Consider the following 16,225-nt stretch of genomic DNA (forward strand, 5'->3'; position numbering starts at 1 on the left):
GGTGTAGCCCGGCTTTGAGCTCTTCGTTGACTCCAAACGTCGACTCGAACGTCGCCGTCAAGTTCTTCCACGAAACAACCGGCTTTTATCAGAAAGGGTCCAGCTTTCGAGTTGCACGTTCGAACACCCGTATGGATCTTGTGACGACCAAAGCCGTGTGCTGTTACATATCTGCGTTCCTGGATAGTTACATGATCAGAGAAACAAGCTCGTGAAGTCGTTCACCCAGCACCTTCCTTCACTCAGGGGCTGCAAACCATGCCTAAACCCCTGATTAAATAAGTGCAGATCTAGTACGCCCCCAAGAGACGACAGCAAGACCGCCCGAGATGCTCAGCCCAACTCGGCCGGCTTCGTCAAACTCCCCACCGCATCGCTCACCGGCGCCTGGTAGACATCGCCAGATGTCGACGCTGGGGACAATTCCGTGTAGTTGCCTTTCTCCTCGTTGTCCTCCTTCAGCGGAACGCACGGTTGGTCACCGGGGAGCTCGTGACCTGGCGACGGCAACACGTGGCCGTCTGACCTGCGCGTCGACGCCGAAGCCCGCCGCCGCCGCACGACCAACCACACGGCGACGCAGCCAGCGACAGCCAATATGGCCAGACTCCCCAGCACGCCGCCGATGATGGCGCCGGTGTGCGGGTTTGTAGAGTCGCCGCTGCTAGTGCTTGATGTCGTTGTCGTTGTAGCCGTCGAGGAGACTAACGGGGTCAGAATCGACGGGGCCAGAACACTCAAGGTGTCGGGAGGCAGCGAAAAGGTGGGCATCGTAGTCGAAGTTTTCGAAAACTGGTCCGTCGCTGTCTTGAGAGACACTGTAAGATCCCACTCTACGTCGTATTCGCGGCACCCGAGGAGCGTCTTCTCGCCCAGGGCGCCGTCGTCCCGGACGAAAGTCTGGCACTCTCCGCTCAGGCCTCTGGTCCTTTGGCTAATGATGTAGATCCCCTTAGTTGCTGAGTCTGCCTCGCCCCCCTCCCTCTTTAGAGGACCGGGGGGTTCTTCTCGCGCAGGGACACATACCAGCAGAGCGTCCTTTCGCCTAGTTTGCCAGATGAGCCGCATGCAGCTTCTTTGCTGTTCAAGCAGGTCGTATATGGCTTCTCTCCACAGCCGAGATAGTTGCCTGAGGCGGCACACGACGAGGACTTCTCGTCACAAATGCGGGTTCTCGTGATGCCTGGATAGCGGTATGAGCCTTCAGTCCTAAAGATCGGTTAGGGTATTGGAACAGTCTTACTCAAGGCGTCTTTTGATAGCATGAAGAACCCGCAGGTATTTGAACCGAGCGTTTCGATCTGGAGCAGACTCCGATCCCTCCCCACAACGACCACCGGTTTCTGCGTTATCGAGGGCTGCAAAAACAGGCTGGTTTGCGCCGGGACTGGGATTATTTCACCCATGAAGCTGCCGTCCGTTGTGTCATCGAAGGGCCGGTCTACGCCATGGCGATGTCCGTCGTCGAGAGCGAGCTGGGCCGTCGATAGACTGCCCGCAACAGTGACAAGCAGTCCAGAGAGGGGCTTCATAGCCAATTCGAGCTACAGGAAGAATAGAGCGACTATACTGTAGGTTTAGCGAGCGTGACGAAGGATAGACGAACGGGAGACGTGACGAGAGAAGGAGGCCAGGGTGGCGTTTAGTGGATGGACTGGGTGTCATTGGGACTTTTATTTGCAGCTTTGGCCATTGACTTTGACCTTTGACCGCTGAATCGATGGCCAAGATGGACGGGATGCAACGGATGGCGGCTTGTTGTTTGTTCCCATCGAAAGTGCCTTCGATCCCAGTTCCTCAGTTTCCCCCACATTGGGAAGGAACAAACATATCCATCCATAGCTGTTTGCCACGTGAGGTTTCGTCCTCGGCATTTCACAAGACCCAAACATCGTGTTTTACCTTTCTGTTCTCTTCTCCCTGAACGACGGCTTAAGCGTAGACTTGGGCCAGAGCTTCATAGTCACGTTGTATCCGGAGGAGTCTGTACGTCCGCGTGAGGCCCCTTACGTCTTCAGGGCTTTGTACATGTGAACGCTTTCTCCATTCCTGAACCGATATACCTACCCTCGCATCGCCTCCTCAAGCCCTTCTGCTCTTTGGCCAGGTATCGAATATGAAAATGGCTTATGGGGGTGAACGTTGTTTGGAGAGAATGAGCCCACAAATCCAGGTTCGGTTTAGATGAGTTATCGTCACCTGGTGCTCCTTCGTGGCGCTTTCATCTACGACGGTCTTTGATTGGAGCCATTCAGTTTCAAATGAATTTGCAATTGCTCCTATAAAGTTCCACCTTTTTATCGACGTTCGGCCTGCTGCCCTCGAGCAATTCCATGTTAAGCCGGCAGGCTCCGAGTTCTGGCCATCGACGGCTGCTTCGATGTTTGTCCACAAGATCTCTTATATCACTCAGGCGGCCAGCTATCATTTGCTGATATTGGTTTCACATGGCCTTGTAGTTGACAATAGTTTGAATTTCATATGAACCGAGACGGTGCCATACCCAAATTACTAACAAGAGCTGCCCGTCCCCCCCAACACTCTGCGCCAGACATCTCCATACGTCTATAGCATCGAACAAACCACCATTAAGGTCCTCGTCGTCTCCAGGTTACATCCAGTTCCCCCTTTTCAACACTGCAAATACAACCGTCCCTCCCACGGCCTCAGTACTGGCTTATCAACCTCCACCGTCACCCTCTCCTTGACGTCGTCATAGTTCCCGACGCGGATCTTCAACCCCTCGCCAGGGATCCGCACCTCCTGCTCCTTGTTCGTAAAATTGAGCGCGACGACGGCGCTCCTGTCGCCTCGCGTCTTCCTGTACACAAACGTCTGCTCGTTCTCCTCGTCGTAAAGCTCGAAAGCCCCGTGGGTCAGCAGCTCCCCTTCCTCCTTGCGCAGGCGCAACATCTCGCGCCAAAAGTTCAGCACAGAGCCGGGCTCCGCCTCCTGCTTGGCGACGTTAATGTCGGCATACTCGTCGTGGACGCGCATCCAGGCGCCTTCCTTGCCATTCGTGAAGCCGGCGAAGGGGGTGGCGTCCCATTGCATCGGAATGCGCGCGTTGTCGCGGCCAAGCATGTTGATGCTGTCCATGACGCGGTCGAGCTCGGGGCCCACGCCGTGCTCTCTCTTGATGTCGTTGTAGTAATTGAGCGCCTCAATATCGCGATATTCCTCAATACCCCAGGTCCGCGACACGTTGGTCATGCCGATCTCCTGGCCCTGATAGACGAACAGGGTGCCCGTCTGCGAGCACATCATCAGTGCGAGCATCTTCGCCGACGTCTCGCGCCACTGCGGGCTATCGCAGCCGTAGCGCGAGACAGAGCGGCCCTGGTCATGGTTCTCGCAAAAGGCCGTTGTCCAACCGTCGGTACCTTCGATAAACTGCTGCCACTTGGCGACGATGCGCTTGAGCTCGGGGAGCTTCCAGTGGCGGGCCTGGTACTTGTAGCCGACACCCTGGCCCAGGTCGACGATATCGAACTGGAAGACCATGTCAAGCTGACGGTCGGCGGCGCTGACGAACTTGAGGACGTGCTGGGGGTCCGGAGTGTGCGGGAGCTCACCGACGGTGACGGTGTCGTAGTGGTTGAGGACCTTGGCGTTCATTTCGCGCAGGAACTCATGTATCCTCGGGCCGTTGCAGTAGATCATGTAGGCAGGTTGCACCGGCGAGTTTGCGTTCATGATGGGGGCGTCTCTGAACTCGACGCCCTTGCTATACATATTGACCGTATCAATACGGAAGCCGTCAACGCCCTTGTCGAGCCAGAAGCGCATGGCATTATCGTAGATTGCCTCGCGCGTCTCCTCGTTCTCCCAGTTCAGGTCGGGCTGCTCCTTGGCGAACAGGTGAAGGTAGTACTCGCCCGTGGCCTCGTCCCACTCCCAGGTGCTACCGCTGAAGTGGCTCCGCCAGTTTGTGGGAGGCTGACGGATGCCGTCGGGGGTGTAGCGTGGGGGCTTCCAGATGTACCAGTTCCGCTTGGGGTTGTCCTTTGAGGACCTCGATTCTTGGAACCACTTATGCTGGTCGGAGGTGTGGTTGACGACCAGATCCAGAATGAGCTTCATACCGCGCTTATGGCACTCGTCGATGAGGACCTCCATGTCATGAACGGTGCCGTAGGGCCGGTGGACGTCCTGATAATCGGAGATATCGTACCCCATATCAACCTGCGGGCTGGCGTACATGGGTGACACCCAGACAACGTCAACGCCTAGGTTTTTGAGGTAGTCGACTTTGCTGATGATCCCTGGTATGTCGCCAAGACCGTCGCCGTTGGCATCTTTGAAGCTGGCAGGGTAGATCTGGTAGATGACGGCGTCCTTCCACCAGGCCCTGCTGGCGTTGTTGAGAGTTATCGAACCCATCATGGAAGACAGGCGATTTGACGATGTCGTTGCCAACTGAGACAGAGAGAGGTGGATAATTGTCTGACAAGGCCACAAAACAAGAGAAGAGAGGGAAAGCTCGGACACAGTAGGTCAATAATGTCTCACTGTTTGAGCGAAACGGGGAAAGACGAGTCGTGGTAGTCCTCTCGGTTTTTATACAAACCACAGAATGGGGGCAAGTCGACAACAACCCAGGCCCGAAGCTCAAGGACCCTTCTTTCCCCGCCCCGCCAAATCAAGGCCGAACGAGTTAACGGGCAGAGGGCACGTACGGCGGAACACGAAACGTCGTGCGTGTGTGGATCGCGGTGCGGAAGATCGTCCATTTGATCGCAGGCCGGTGCATGCAGGCGCCGCATGCGGCCATTGCGGTTGAGAGAGCCTGCGGGCTGCCCTCCGCGCGGGGGTGTGGAGGAGGAAGAAGATAGGGGGGGGGGGGGGGGGGGACGACTAAAAGGATGGTGGTGGGGTTGAGGTCGGGCGGCCAATGGACAGGGCCTACTGGAAGATCAATTCTCGCTGGAAAGTCTGGGAAAATACAGTGAACCAATGGCTCTCCGGAAGGCAACGTGGCGTGGGTTGATGGCGCGGGGGTAGTGCGCGCAAACTCTCGCTGAATTGCTGTGCTGTGGTGGCATGGGCGTCAGCCTCCCTCACCAGTCTTTCGTCGGTAGTCACTGTACTGTGCCTCTTTCTTATCTTTGGCCTAATATCTTCCGGGCTGTGCTCTCCCCCGTGTGTGTGTGCGCGTGTGCGTGTGAGCTCTTGCCAGCGATCCCATCCACCACTTACAACCCGGTCCTCCGGCTCAAGTCCAGGGCACATGTACAGCTTTTGCCAGCGTTGAACAACAACACAAATAGTGACCATGGCTCGCTCAAATGGGGCAATGATTGAGCCGAGAATAAATGCTTGACATTGCCACGATCGCTCTCAAAGTGAGCCAGACTCCAAGTACCCCTAGACAGAGATTCGGGACTACCTACCATGACTCCAGCCAGACTCCAGACTCCAGACTCCAGGCACCAGACTACCTGATCTGCAACTTGCGGAGTTTCTCCGACGGCATGCGTCAAATGCAGCGTGTCCAAATGGCCATTTGCGCCAGGTACCCCCGTCGAGATTGGTCTTCCCGTGGTTGCGACAAGCATTGTCTCGAAGCCACCACGACATAGGGTTCTATATACTGTATCCGTACTGTTCATACCATCTTCATGGTCCACATATCCGTCCTCCATCCGTACCCCGTACGGCACTACTTCTCGCTTAAATTCCGCCCGGCGGGAGGGAGCTCCTGTGGGAAAGTCGGCAAAGCATATGCTCGTCATTGTCCTTCACCAGCTGTGCCGAGTTGGTATAACCCAGATATCCGAACCGAGCGCCGGGTGGCTCGCGCGCGTCACTGAAGGATGCTGCCACTTGGCTCGGTCAACCGTCTCATTTTGCCGCAAATTCATCATGTCCATGTTTGTATAATTCATATCCTGTCAATCCTTATACCTCTACAACCGCCAAATAGACGCAGCGCTTTTGAAACACCCCGGTTCCCAGGTGAATGTGCTGGCGATCCCATCTTGTCGCCTTCCAAATGACTGACCTCCTTCTCTAGGCCGCTCTGGCCCTTTTACTCTTCGTCGTCGTCGTCGCCGCCAAGGTCTGCCATGCTGGTGTCTGCTGCCGGTCGCGCTTGGTCGTCCTCGTCTTCCTCCTCGTCACTTTCAATCACTCTGCCCCTTCTCGACCGTGAGCTCTGCTGTCGCCGTGTGACGCCGGCGTCTTCGTCCTCTTCCTCGTCATCGCCTCCGTTGTCGTCGACTTCCATCTTCTCGTCGTCGTCTCCACGCTTCTCTTCAGCATCCGACAGAGGAGAGCTGGCCTTCTCGAGCGCTCTCTCGGCACGGTCCAGTGCGTCCTCGTCCTCGTCCTCGTCCTCGTCGCTGTCCACGATGATCTCGGCCGACTTGTACTTGCTGTTGGCCGTCGTATCCTTCTTCGTAAGGCGACGCTTCTTCTTCGTCGGGCGCTCCTCGCCCGACTCATCGCCATCCGTTTCTGCCTTCTTCTTGCGTGACCCCCTCTTCGGACGGCTCTCGCCATCGCCCCTGGGGGCCGGCTTCTTCTTCCGCTTGACCTTGTCGCCAGTCTCGCTGTCCGTCGTCATCTCGGCTTCTTGCCGAGCCCTGTCCTCCTCTGCACGACGCTCGGCGATCTCTCTGTCCCTGGCGGCGATTTCCTCTCTCTCCTTTCGGATCTTCTCTTGCCTCTCACGCTCCTTCTCGAGGGCCTTCTGTCGCTCCTCCTCGCGCTTCCGGAGCTCCGCTTGACGTTGCTCCAGGGCTGCTTGCAGCTTCTCCTTGTTCCTCTCCTCGTACTCCTTCTGGCTGGCAATCGCTCTCTCAAGCTGTTTGCGTTGAGTGTTGCGGGCCATGTTGGCACGCTGCTCGACATCGTGCTTGGGGTAGGGGGTCTGAGGATGGCTTGCGATCTCGTCCAGAGCGGAAATAGCCGATTCCAGCCCGGTTGCAGCTTCTTGTAGTTGTGCCAACGTCCGCTGGTTCTCGTTCAGCCCGTAAACCGTCGTCGCCATCTGGATCTGGACAAAGGCAACGTTGAATTTGTAGTGCACCTGGTCCGGGGCAGCTTCGAGGGCCTAGGAGGGAGCCTATTAGCGTCTGCTGTTAAGAATGGCCCAGGATCATCACTTACTTTTTGGGCGTACTTGAGCGCTTCGTGGTAGGCATCCAAAAGCTTTTCAGAACGGCCCTTGTTGAGCCAAGTGCGACCCAAGCAGGCGAGAATGACAGGGTCATTGGCCTTGCCCTCCTTTGAGAGAGCGGCCTCGTAATTCTCGATAGCCTTGGAATATTGCCTCAGCTCGGCGTAGATGTGACCCAGGTTGACATAAACATGCGCGTCTCTGATAGTGTCGCGAATCTTGACAAAAATGCCAAGTGCCGTTTTGTAATCCTTCTTGTCTTCGACCATAGCAATGGCAATGCCCTGGGCTGCGTACGCGTTCTTAGGATCTAGGGAAAGGGCCTTTTCAAAGAATTCTACCGCCTTGCTGTATGTAGCGCTCCTCTTGGCCTTGTCGCTGTCGGTTTCGCGCCGCATCTCTCGAGCTTGGATCAGGTACAGGTTGCCCATGCCGACCAAAGCGTACCGATCATGCTTGTCGTAGTTCTGCAGCGTGTGCTTGTAGTGACGGAACTCGTGGTCCTCATTGATGTTCTGCGGCCGCTTTCGGGAATGGACCTTACCCATGTACCAACCATACAGCGCGCGAACCTCGAGATCTTGAGGGTTCTCCTGGTAGAGCTTCGAAACGGCGTCGGGCCCCTCTTTGTTGGGATTCTTGCGAAGCTTGATGTATGCAAGTCGTGTCCGGGCATCGGTGTAGTCGTCGTGGCGTTTCAACAACCCCTCGTAAACCTCAATAGACCTGTCGTACAGTCCTTGAGACTCGTAGCTCCGACCCAGGTTGAAGCTGATGGTGGTAACCAAGGCATCCGTGTCGATCTCTTGGTCCTTTTCCCCAATCTTCATGCATGCGCCCAGAGCAGCCTCGAACATCTCGCTGGCTTGTTCATGTTTCTCCGATTGGGAGTAGAAACAGCCGATATTGTTGAGAAGCTGCGGAGGCAAGAACTTGCGAAGAGCTGCGCGTTTTTCGGCTTCGTCAGTGAGGTCCGTCGGATAGTCATCCTCTGGAATCTGGTCAAGTTCCAGCTGTTCGACCTGAAGAAGGCATTGCTGAGCCCTCTCAGGAAACTCATGCTCGTACAGACGCGCCAAGTTCAGCAGTACCGCCGCGTCAGGAGACATGCCCTTCTTGCTGTCTTTCCAAGAACCGCGCACACCCTCCAAAAGCGAAATCGCCTTCTTCATCTCAGCTGACTTGTCCTCCTTGCCGTCCGCCTCTTCGTTTGCAAAGACTTCTTCTGCGTATAAAGTGCCAAGAAGAATCATGGCTTCGTGGTTCTTGGACTGCTGGATCATTTTCTCCAACCGCAGCTTCGCTTCCCCAAGGTCGCCGCGAAGCACTGCCAGTTGGGCAGCACCAAACTTTGCCGGCAGATAGCCGCGCTCGGCGCCACCACGCGCATCATCGGCTCGGCGATAGAAGTCGCTAGCACGTTCGGGGTCGCCCGTGTAGTGTTCTTTCCTTGCCAAGAGATACCAACCATCGCTGGCAATCGCATTGACATCGGTGTACTGGATTGCCTTGTGGGCGAGTGAGTCTACAGTGCTGAGTTGTTTGCGCGACAGGAAGTACCCTGCAAACGTTGCACACGTGAGAGGCATGTTTTTGTCGAGTTTAAAAGACTTCTGTGTATACTCCGTCATCGCTTTCTTGTAAAGTCGAAGGAAGTCGGGGCTATTCGTGGGGATGTGGCCGCTTGCATCGAGATAGTAAAGACCGAGAAGGATGTTTCCGACCTTGTGATCCGGGTTGATCTCGAGGCATCGTTCCCAAGCAAGCTTGGCATCGTCCTTAAAGCCCAACTGCCAGAAACAGCAGCCAATGCCTATCCTTGGGTCGGGATCGACAAAGTCGGGCATCTTTTGAAGGACTTCCTGGTAGCAAGCCAGTGACTCTGGATACTTTCCGAGGGAGAAGAAGGTCCTCGCCTTGCCCATGACAGCCAGCATGTTCTTGCCTTGCGATACCCGAATCGCGTCTTCAAAGGCCTTGAGCGCCGATCGCAAGAGGTCCGCCTTTTCGGAGTCCACCTGGCCATGTCCCGAGGCCTTTGGGGTCTGCAGAGACGCTCTAAGAAGTTGAAGAACTCCGCGAGCCAGAAAAAGAGGAGGGAAGGCTGGGTTGATGCGCGACGCATCATTCAACGTCGACGTTGCCAGTTGCAGGTAGTATTCCTTCGTTTTGGCTTCGGATGCCAATTCGCCATCGGGAGGCACTCTCGGGGCTTCGCGACTCTTCCACAGGTACATCCAGCAAAGGCACCCAATCATGCTCAGCTTCTCCCTAGGATTATTGTCGCGCATCGCGTTTCCACCTCGCACCAACATTTCGATCGCATGGTCGATCTTTTTTTGCTTGGCGTAGGCGAGAGCGACTGTCATCCAGTAGGTGCGGGCGGCACGCTCGTTTTCGAAAAGGGTGCAGAGCTCGGTAGGGTCGTCAAAGAGTTCGAGGAGGTCGATTTCAACAGCTTCGTCTTCAGCTTCACCCTGGACCGGGACGTCAATTGCAGCTGGGATATCAGAGAACCGCTTGCTGACGGGCGCGCTCGTTGCGCCATTGGTGCCGTTCATCGCGCCGTTGCGGAGGGCTGACATTGTGGCGGATGGGGAGGCTATGACATGCCTCGGATGGATTGAGTAATAAAGACGATGTGAAAGTTGAAGTAATCTAGAAATTTGGGGGAGCTGGGGATGAGGCTGCGGAAAGAGAATCAAGTCGCGTATGTTGGCCTTGCACCAGTGGGTCCAAGGAAGGACGCTAGTGGAGCGCTCCTGCAGCTACCACCTGGAGGTCTCAACAAACGTAGTTTCCGATTGGATGCTCTCCTTCAGGTACTCAGTACTTGGAACATAGCGGCTCAATGCTGCAGTTTCCAAGTATTGATGACTCTAATCCTCACTTAGACGCTTGCTTCCCAACTGCTCTTGCTGCCTACCTACGTTTCTGTTCAAGTCGAACTAATCACAAGGATCCATCTTCGGTAACTGATTGAATCAGGATAAAACATACTCGTTTTATCATCAGTTCAGTTTGACACTGCTCTATAACACGCGTAGATTTCGGAATAGAATCGTCTTTTATGTTCAGGATGTGCTGTGAGCTGCAAAAAAAAAAAAAAAAAAACCCTATCATTATTATAAAAAAGATAAGGCATTCATGTTGAAGATGAAGCACACTGGAGCACCTAGTAGACCAGTAGGCAAACTTCATTATTTATAAAAAGAGGAACTGCAAGATAGAGAAGGAAGGATCAAGCAGCATACAGAGAACAATATGATTCAAATGTGTTATCACTGCTACCTCAGTAGATATCTCAGCAGCCAACCAACCCACCTTCACTTTCTTCCTCGCTTCACCACCCCTCCTTCCTCAGACTCCCTCTCTACTCAGAGCATTTATTTTTCTCCCTCAGAACAACAAAGATCTTGGTTCACCATCCTGACTTTTAGGTGGAAATAATATACTGAGACACGCACCATCACACCACCACCAAGAGGGCTTCGCGCCCCTAGGCTCACGATGCCAGCTATCCCAACAGTTCCAGCAAGATACACCAGTATCTTAGGCCGTGGGGCTATTCAGGATGACCAAAATTTGTTGTTAACTGCTCTACAGGCTGAAGAACCTAGAGGTCCATTGCCCCCAGTCCCGCCAACCTCTGAGGCTCAGTGTGCCGGATGGAGATGTCTTACAGAAGCGCAACAAGCTGGCATTATTGTCACAATTGTTGTGGTTTTTGTAGTGCTTGTGCTTGCGCTGTTGTTCTTCTTGAGATCAAAGAAGAATAAGAAGGACTGGGTTGATGGGGACTTTGTTCTTGTTCGCCAGAGCCGACGGCCTAGAGCCACAAGTCAAGCCAGCTCCATGAACCCTCAGCACTCACGATTCTACTTCAGACACGAAGGCCTCACAGGCACACAACTGCCACCTCAACTCATGATAACACATCCGACAATACTCCACATTCCATCACCTCCAGCACCTGTCCCGGTACCCTTGCCAATGCCGATGCCGATTCCTTTTCCAGTCCAATACCCTCAACCTGGGCCAATATATCCAATGGTTTACCAACCCTTCAACCACCGGATGCAGACTCAAGGCCTCGATCAAGATCAGTGGCAACATACAGCACCGATGTTTCCCATCAAAATCCCAAGCCAACAACCACGGCAGCCTCCTCGAGCCCAGCAACCGCCTCCTCGACCATGGGCAGAGGGCCGCGGTTACCAGTACACGCAGCGGCCGCCTCGCAGAAGGCCATCACTCGCACGAAGATTGTTCGACCTCTTCAACCTTCCTGTTGGTAGAGCATCAACAATCGTTAGCTCTAACTCTGGCTCGCTCCGTGCGCCGTCTATCGGAAGCAGCCATCGTTCGCGGGGCTCTGTAACCACCATGAGCACACCACCACTTCAGGAAGCGATACGGGGAGGAGACGTTCTTGTCGAAATGGGCCAGGCAACGAGACTCGACGAGGCGTCTCCAGCGGCGGCAACTGTCCGTAGTGATGATTTTGTCACTCCCTCCAACCAGCGAAACATGGCTTCAGAACCCAATATGGCGAAGCCAGCCTCGTCAGCCCAAGGAAACTTGACCGGCCATCCGATTTCCAGTTTTCAACAGGGAACGAGCAGCACTGAAATTTCACCCGTCCAGAGGCAGGTGAATGTCAACGGCGAACCAGAGGAAGGAATTGTTGTACCAGTCTCGGTCTCTCAACGCTGTTCCAAGACCGAGGCTTGTCACTCTCCTGGCAATACTAAACCGCTTCGGAGGTTCGTACGATGATCCCGAGTGTTAGTATTTAAAAGCTGATTCACCGCAGCGCGCTTAAGAATGGAAAGCAAACCACCAGAGTATCCGAAATGGACGCAGATCCTCTGACTGGTCATCTGGCTACAGCAACCAAGGTTGATATTGTGAATGGCGGAGATGTTTCTCCGACCAAAGCAACCCCCAGGTGAATAATTGTAGCTTTCTAATGCTAAGAATGGGCTGACTGTGGATGTGGAGATGGGCTCAAGCAGAATCCGTGAGCGGTCTACTGGCGACTTCCTCGATGGCTGTAGAAGGTAGTCTGCACAGAAGCCACAGGTAGGCTGGTGTGCCCTGGCTTGGCTGACGCCTTCTGAGCTGGCGTGATTAATCGATTGAGTCGTAGGACTAAGCCAGACCAGAGGCGAAAACACAGGGATATGAGAGCAGACGCGGTCGAAGAGAGTCATCAAGATCCTTTGGGCGCCGCACCTCAAGCCGCCTCACCGATAGATCAGGTCGGAATAGCCGTTCTATGCAGCCCAATCGGGAGCGTAGAGAAGAAGCATGATCGCGGCCCGGAGACTGTTCATCTCCAGCAGAAGGCCCGGAAGAGAATCCAGTCAGCCCATCGACGTCTATGCAGCGTGGCTCTATGCTAACACGACTTCAGATGTCTCTACCCTGACGATGGGAAGATAGATGAGGAGCTGAGCGACTACTCACCGCCGCCGTCTCCTCCAAGACCTATTCATCAAGGCGGTGGCCAGTATGCGCCAAGTCAGATCCGACACAAGCAGTCAAGAGACGGGGAGTAGTTAGCAATTACAGACCCTCCAAGTCGTTCGTAGCGCGGTAGGAGAGCCACGAGGGAGAAATGCCGAAGATATTCGAAAAACATAAGGGGAACATGCCCACGGCTTCCAGTCGTTTGGGACATCGCAAGTTTGGTCAGCCAGCACGCCAGCAGGAAATAGTGGCCAAAGCCCAGGAAGTCAGCATATGGGTGTGTATAGGTTTCTCAAAGAACGGTCGTTGTCCATTAGGACCACCTCTTCTGAAGACAGGTAATGATACTAGAAGTACGATTCAGAGATGTTGTACACATCAGTATACGAAAATAAACAAAGAGCTCAATGTAAAACCCCAAAGGTGAAAGATCCATGATTCATAAGTCCATTGATTTGTGACAAACTGTGCAGCATAAGGTAGCCTACCTACAGTCTACAGATTTAATCCACACAGCTGCGCAGCAGATGTTGAAGCAGGGGTAAGTCAGGCATTTGTGTCACTATGGCCTGTGCGCACAGCAACAAAGTACGTACCCAAGCCGGATGCGTAAAGCAAGTGGGAGCAAAGCAACAGGCCCTGGAGGTGGCTTCGTCATTGCCTGCTTCTCCAGCTGGAATGGCTCTTGCTACTACTCCCCGGAGCTTACCTTAGTCCAACCTCTCGCAGCAACCCCCGATCGCCTCTCCCCACGCAGCCCGACAACAGACCCAAGGTCTTTGCTGTACCTCTCTTCTTCAACCTGGTTATTGTTCCTTGACCTTGGATTCTTTTCACCCCAGGACTAATCCTCGTTTTTTTTATAGACACTGCAATTACCCACCGCTTGATTGTCGCATGCCAACAGACAAGGCTACATCACCCCTCCCCCGCAACTTCCGGCTCAGCTGCGCATTCTTGTGTCGCGCATCCTGACTGAGACCGCAAACCCTTTTGCACGATATTCAAGCGGTCTACATCTTTGTTTGACGCCCCATTCAAACCAAGACCTACGCAATGTGGAACGATGAGGACAACAACCCTTATGCCGAGGGCTTCGACCGGAGAGACAGCTTGACTTCCTCTTCAGCCAACCCGGCTTCTCCTACCACTCGTGAGTGTATGTTGCAATCCTTCCCCATAACACTCTCGGCAACTTGAAGGGGCCAGAAAATGATGGAAACCATAGATCTGGGTGATTCTTCAGACAGTACTGATGCCGACTGGGAGACTTTAGACCAGCGATTCGACATCCCGCAGACCCCGTCGACCACGAGCGACGAGGCCCCCCAGAACCGCCCCCACGACGATAGCGAGGTTGAGAGCAGTGACAATGAGCCGATCGCTAGAGACAGAGGCGATATTGTCCCGCTCCCGAAGCCCGGTGGCTACGAGAGTCGAGTCGAGCAGATCCTCTGGGAGAACCCGTCGGTCACTATCCTCATTACGGATGCGGGAAAGAGCGCGGAGAGCGGAGGAAAATATATCGTCTACACCATCCGGACAGGCGTAGGTGGCTCTGTTTATTCATTTAGTTTAGCGATGAAGACCTGCTATCGAATGGCTGACTGACAACCTCCCAAGAACCTCGAAGTCCGCCGGCGCTATTCCGAGTTCGCTTCTCTTCGCGAAGCGTTGACCCGACTTCATCCTACGCTGATCATCCCGCCTATTCCCGAGAAGCACACCATGGCCGACTACGCTGCTAGCCCGACGAACGCGAAGCAAGACCAGCAGATTATTGACCTGCGCAAGCGCATGCTCGCTGTCTTCCTCAACCGATGCCGACGAATGGACGAGGTCCGAAGCGACGGTGTCTGGTGGAGATTTCTTGACCCTAATGCCAGCTGGGTGAGTTATTGAAGTTCCTTTGACTGTTGTTTCTCGGTTGTTGACCAAGCACAGAGCGAGGTATTGCATTCCCATCCGGTGGCCTCGATACCCAAATCCGTCCTGAAGGCACCCCCCTTGGACCCCGCAAACCCTACGCCTGCTCACAATTTCCTTCCCGTACCAGCGACCTCAGCTAAACTAAAGACGACGGGCGGCCCTGGTGTCGACCCTGGAGCAATCTCTGGTACAGGTCCCCACGTCTTCGGCCGTTTCCCCCCGGACAGCCACACCCTGAGTGAGCAGGAGCTTGACCCGTACTTCATTACGTATGAGGCTTCGATTAAGGAGCTGGAGCAGCTGCTGTCTGGTTCTATGGAGAAGGTCAACCGCCGGACTTTGAGCCACCTATCCGCCCTTGCTGCGGATCTTTGTGAGCTGGGCTCCAAGTTCAATGCGTTTGCGCTTTCCGAACAAGCACCTTCACTTGGACCAGCCCTGGAGAGGGTTGGCCAAGCGGCGGACTCCTCTTATATCGCAACGGAGGAGCTCTCCGGCTCACTTGGCGCCAGCTTTGCGGAACCAATGCGCGAGAATGCGCAGTTCGCAGGCGTGGTTCGCAGCGTGCTGAAGTACAGGGTGCTGAAGAGGGTGCAGCAGGAGCAGACGAGCGACGAACTCAGTAAGAAGATTGCATTGCTCGACCAGCTGGAGCGAAGCGAAGCGGAGGCCAAGCGCATCGAGCAGTACCTGAGCAGCAGCCAGCAGATTGCGCCAGCGCCGAAGCGATCAACCAGTCTTAGGGAGGCCAACTCTTCACACCACCAGCGGGAGGGCAGCGCCGAGGACACGGCGTCTATTGACTCGGACTTTCCGCCCACCCACGGCGAGCCGGTGCCCACCGCAAGTCAAGGGGTTCCCCAGCGAAGCAACTCAACGCCTGGCCATAAGAAGGCCGCAAGCAGCAATTCGATTACGAACAAAATCTTTGGTCCGATCCGTCATGCCATTCAAGGTGTAGCTGACGTCGACCCCGAGAGAACCCGCCGTGACATGATTGGGAAAACACGCGAGAGCATTGAGCAGCTGGAGCAGGCAAAGGTCGTGTCCGAGCACGACGTCAAGGAGGCCAGCGCCAGTATCCTGAAGGACTTGAAGCGATTCCAGTCAGAGAAGGAAGAGGACTTGCGTCGATACATGGTAAGTCGTCAGCAAGCACGGACTCATGATCATACTGGGGCTAAATCTAGTAACAGTTGGCCTACGCCAAAAGCCAGATCGAATGGGCAAAGAAGAACAAGGAGACCTGGGAGGATGCCAAAACCGAAGTCAGCAAGATTGATGAGAGCTAGGGAGTTGGTGAGGGGAGGGCGACAGGCAGGAAATGAGCCCACGCAATAAGATCAGAACAGCCCTGGCCCAAGACCATGGACGGGACTGTTTGCAGTAATACGACGAGGCGTTGAGTCTGCAGGGTTGGGTTGATGGTTTGCTCGTCAATTGACGTAGGTTAGCAAAGCTCGCTTGGCGTTTGCGAGGGGATTTTCCATTCGTAAAAGCCCTGGAATCGGTAGTGGAAGTAATTTAATCAAACGAGTTCAGATACCTAACCCTGAGGGTGTGTACTGTTCCATTTTGGGCCTCAAGCGGGATGTTGTCTCGGGGGGTTTTGTTTGGGGGCCTTAAGAAGCCCTTCTCTTTGGCTTAGATCTTTTCTGGGTACCGCATGCTGGGTTCACCTTCCGACTGTCTGTAATT

The 16,225-nt window shown here is 54.6% G+C and overlaps 5 protein-coding genes across 5 annotated transcripts; 2 read left to right on the top strand and 3 right to left on the bottom strand.

The window, feature by feature from the left end:
* Positions 1 to 333: 333 nt before the first annotated feature.
* CDEST_00483 (uncharacterized protein) lies at positions 334 to 1,532 on the bottom strand (the record flags this gene model as incomplete). Its single annotated transcript, XM_062916642.1, has 3 exons — positions 334 to 934; positions 1,027 to 1,183; positions 1,244 to 1,532. The coding sequence occupies 3 exons, from the start codon at positions 1,530 to 1,532 to the stop codon at positions 334 to 336; spliced, it is 1,047 nt and encodes a 348-aa protein (XP_062772693.1).
* A 932-nt stretch (positions 1,533 to 2,464) lies between these two features.
* Positions 2,465 to 4,833, bottom strand: CDEST_00484 (Putative glycosyl hydrolase, family 13, catalytic domain, glycosyl hydrolase, all-beta). Its single transcript, XM_062916643.1, has one exon. It carries the CDS (start codon positions 4,384 to 4,386, stop codon positions 2,632 to 2,634), a length of 1,755 nt encoding a protein of 584 aa, XP_062772694.1. The 5' UTR covers positions 4,387 to 4,833; the 3' UTR covers positions 2,465 to 2,631.
* Positions 4,834 to 6,031: 1,198 nt separating this feature from the next.
* CDEST_00485 (Putative RNA polymerase-associated protein Ctr9) lies at positions 6,032 to 9,708 on the bottom strand (the record flags this gene model as incomplete). Its single annotated transcript, XM_062916644.1, has 2 exons — positions 6,032 to 7,057; positions 7,114 to 9,708. The coding sequence occupies 2 exons, from the start codon at positions 9,706 to 9,708 to the stop codon at positions 6,032 to 6,034; spliced, it is 3,621 nt and encodes a 1,206-aa protein (XP_062772695.1).
* Positions 9,709 to 10,633: 925 nt separating this feature from the next.
* CDEST_00486 (uncharacterized protein) lies at positions 10,634 to 11,902 on the top strand (the record flags this gene model as incomplete). Its single annotated transcript, XM_062916645.1, has 1 exon — positions 10,634 to 11,902. The coding sequence occupies one exon, from the start codon at positions 10,634 to 10,636 to the stop codon at positions 11,900 to 11,902; it is 1,269 nt and encodes a 422-aa protein (XP_062772696.1).
* A 1,326-nt stretch (positions 11,903 to 13,228) lies between these two features.
* CDEST_00487 (Putative sorting nexin/Vps5-like, AH/BAR domain superfamily, PX domain superfamily) lies at positions 13,229 to 16,063 on the top strand. The gene is made up of 6 exons (XM_062916646.1): positions 13,229 to 13,403; positions 13,465 to 13,757; positions 13,875 to 14,146; positions 14,222 to 14,488; positions 14,543 to 15,667; positions 15,724 to 16,063. Exons 2-6 carry the CDS (start codon positions 13,655 to 13,657, stop codon positions 15,817 to 15,819), a joined length of 1,863 nt encoding a protein of 620 aa, XP_062772697.1. The 5' UTR covers positions 13,229 to 13,403; positions 13,465 to 13,654; the 3' UTR covers positions 15,820 to 16,063.
* Positions 16,064 to 16,225: the final 162 nt, after the last annotated feature.

The sequence above is a fragment of the Colletotrichum destructivum genome, chromosome 1 (assembly GCF_034447905.1).
Source record: "Colletotrichum destructivum chromosome 1, complete sequence".
In the NCBI taxonomy this organism is placed as follows: domain Eukaryota; kingdom Fungi; phylum Ascomycota; class Sordariomycetes; order Glomerellales; family Glomerellaceae; genus Colletotrichum; species Colletotrichum destructivum.

Bases quoted from the DNA above. Each gene is read 5' to 3' on its own strand.
- CDEST_00487 (XM_062916646.1), top strand. From the start codon at position 13,655: ATGTGGAACGATGAGGACAACAACCCTTATGCCGAGGGCTTCGACCGG. The intron at 14,147-14,221 runs GTAGGTGGCTCT...CAACCTCCCAAG, and splicing joins TCTACACCATCCGGACAGGC to AACCTCGAAGTCCGCCGGCG. The intron at 15,668-15,723 runs GTAAGTCGTCAG...ATCTAGTAACAG, and splicing joins AGGACTTGCGTCGATACATG to TTGGCCTACGCCAAAAGCCA.
- CDEST_00484 (XM_062916643.1), bottom strand. From the start codon at position 4,386: ATGATGGGTTCGATAACTCTCAACAACGCCAGCAGGGCCTGGTGGAAG.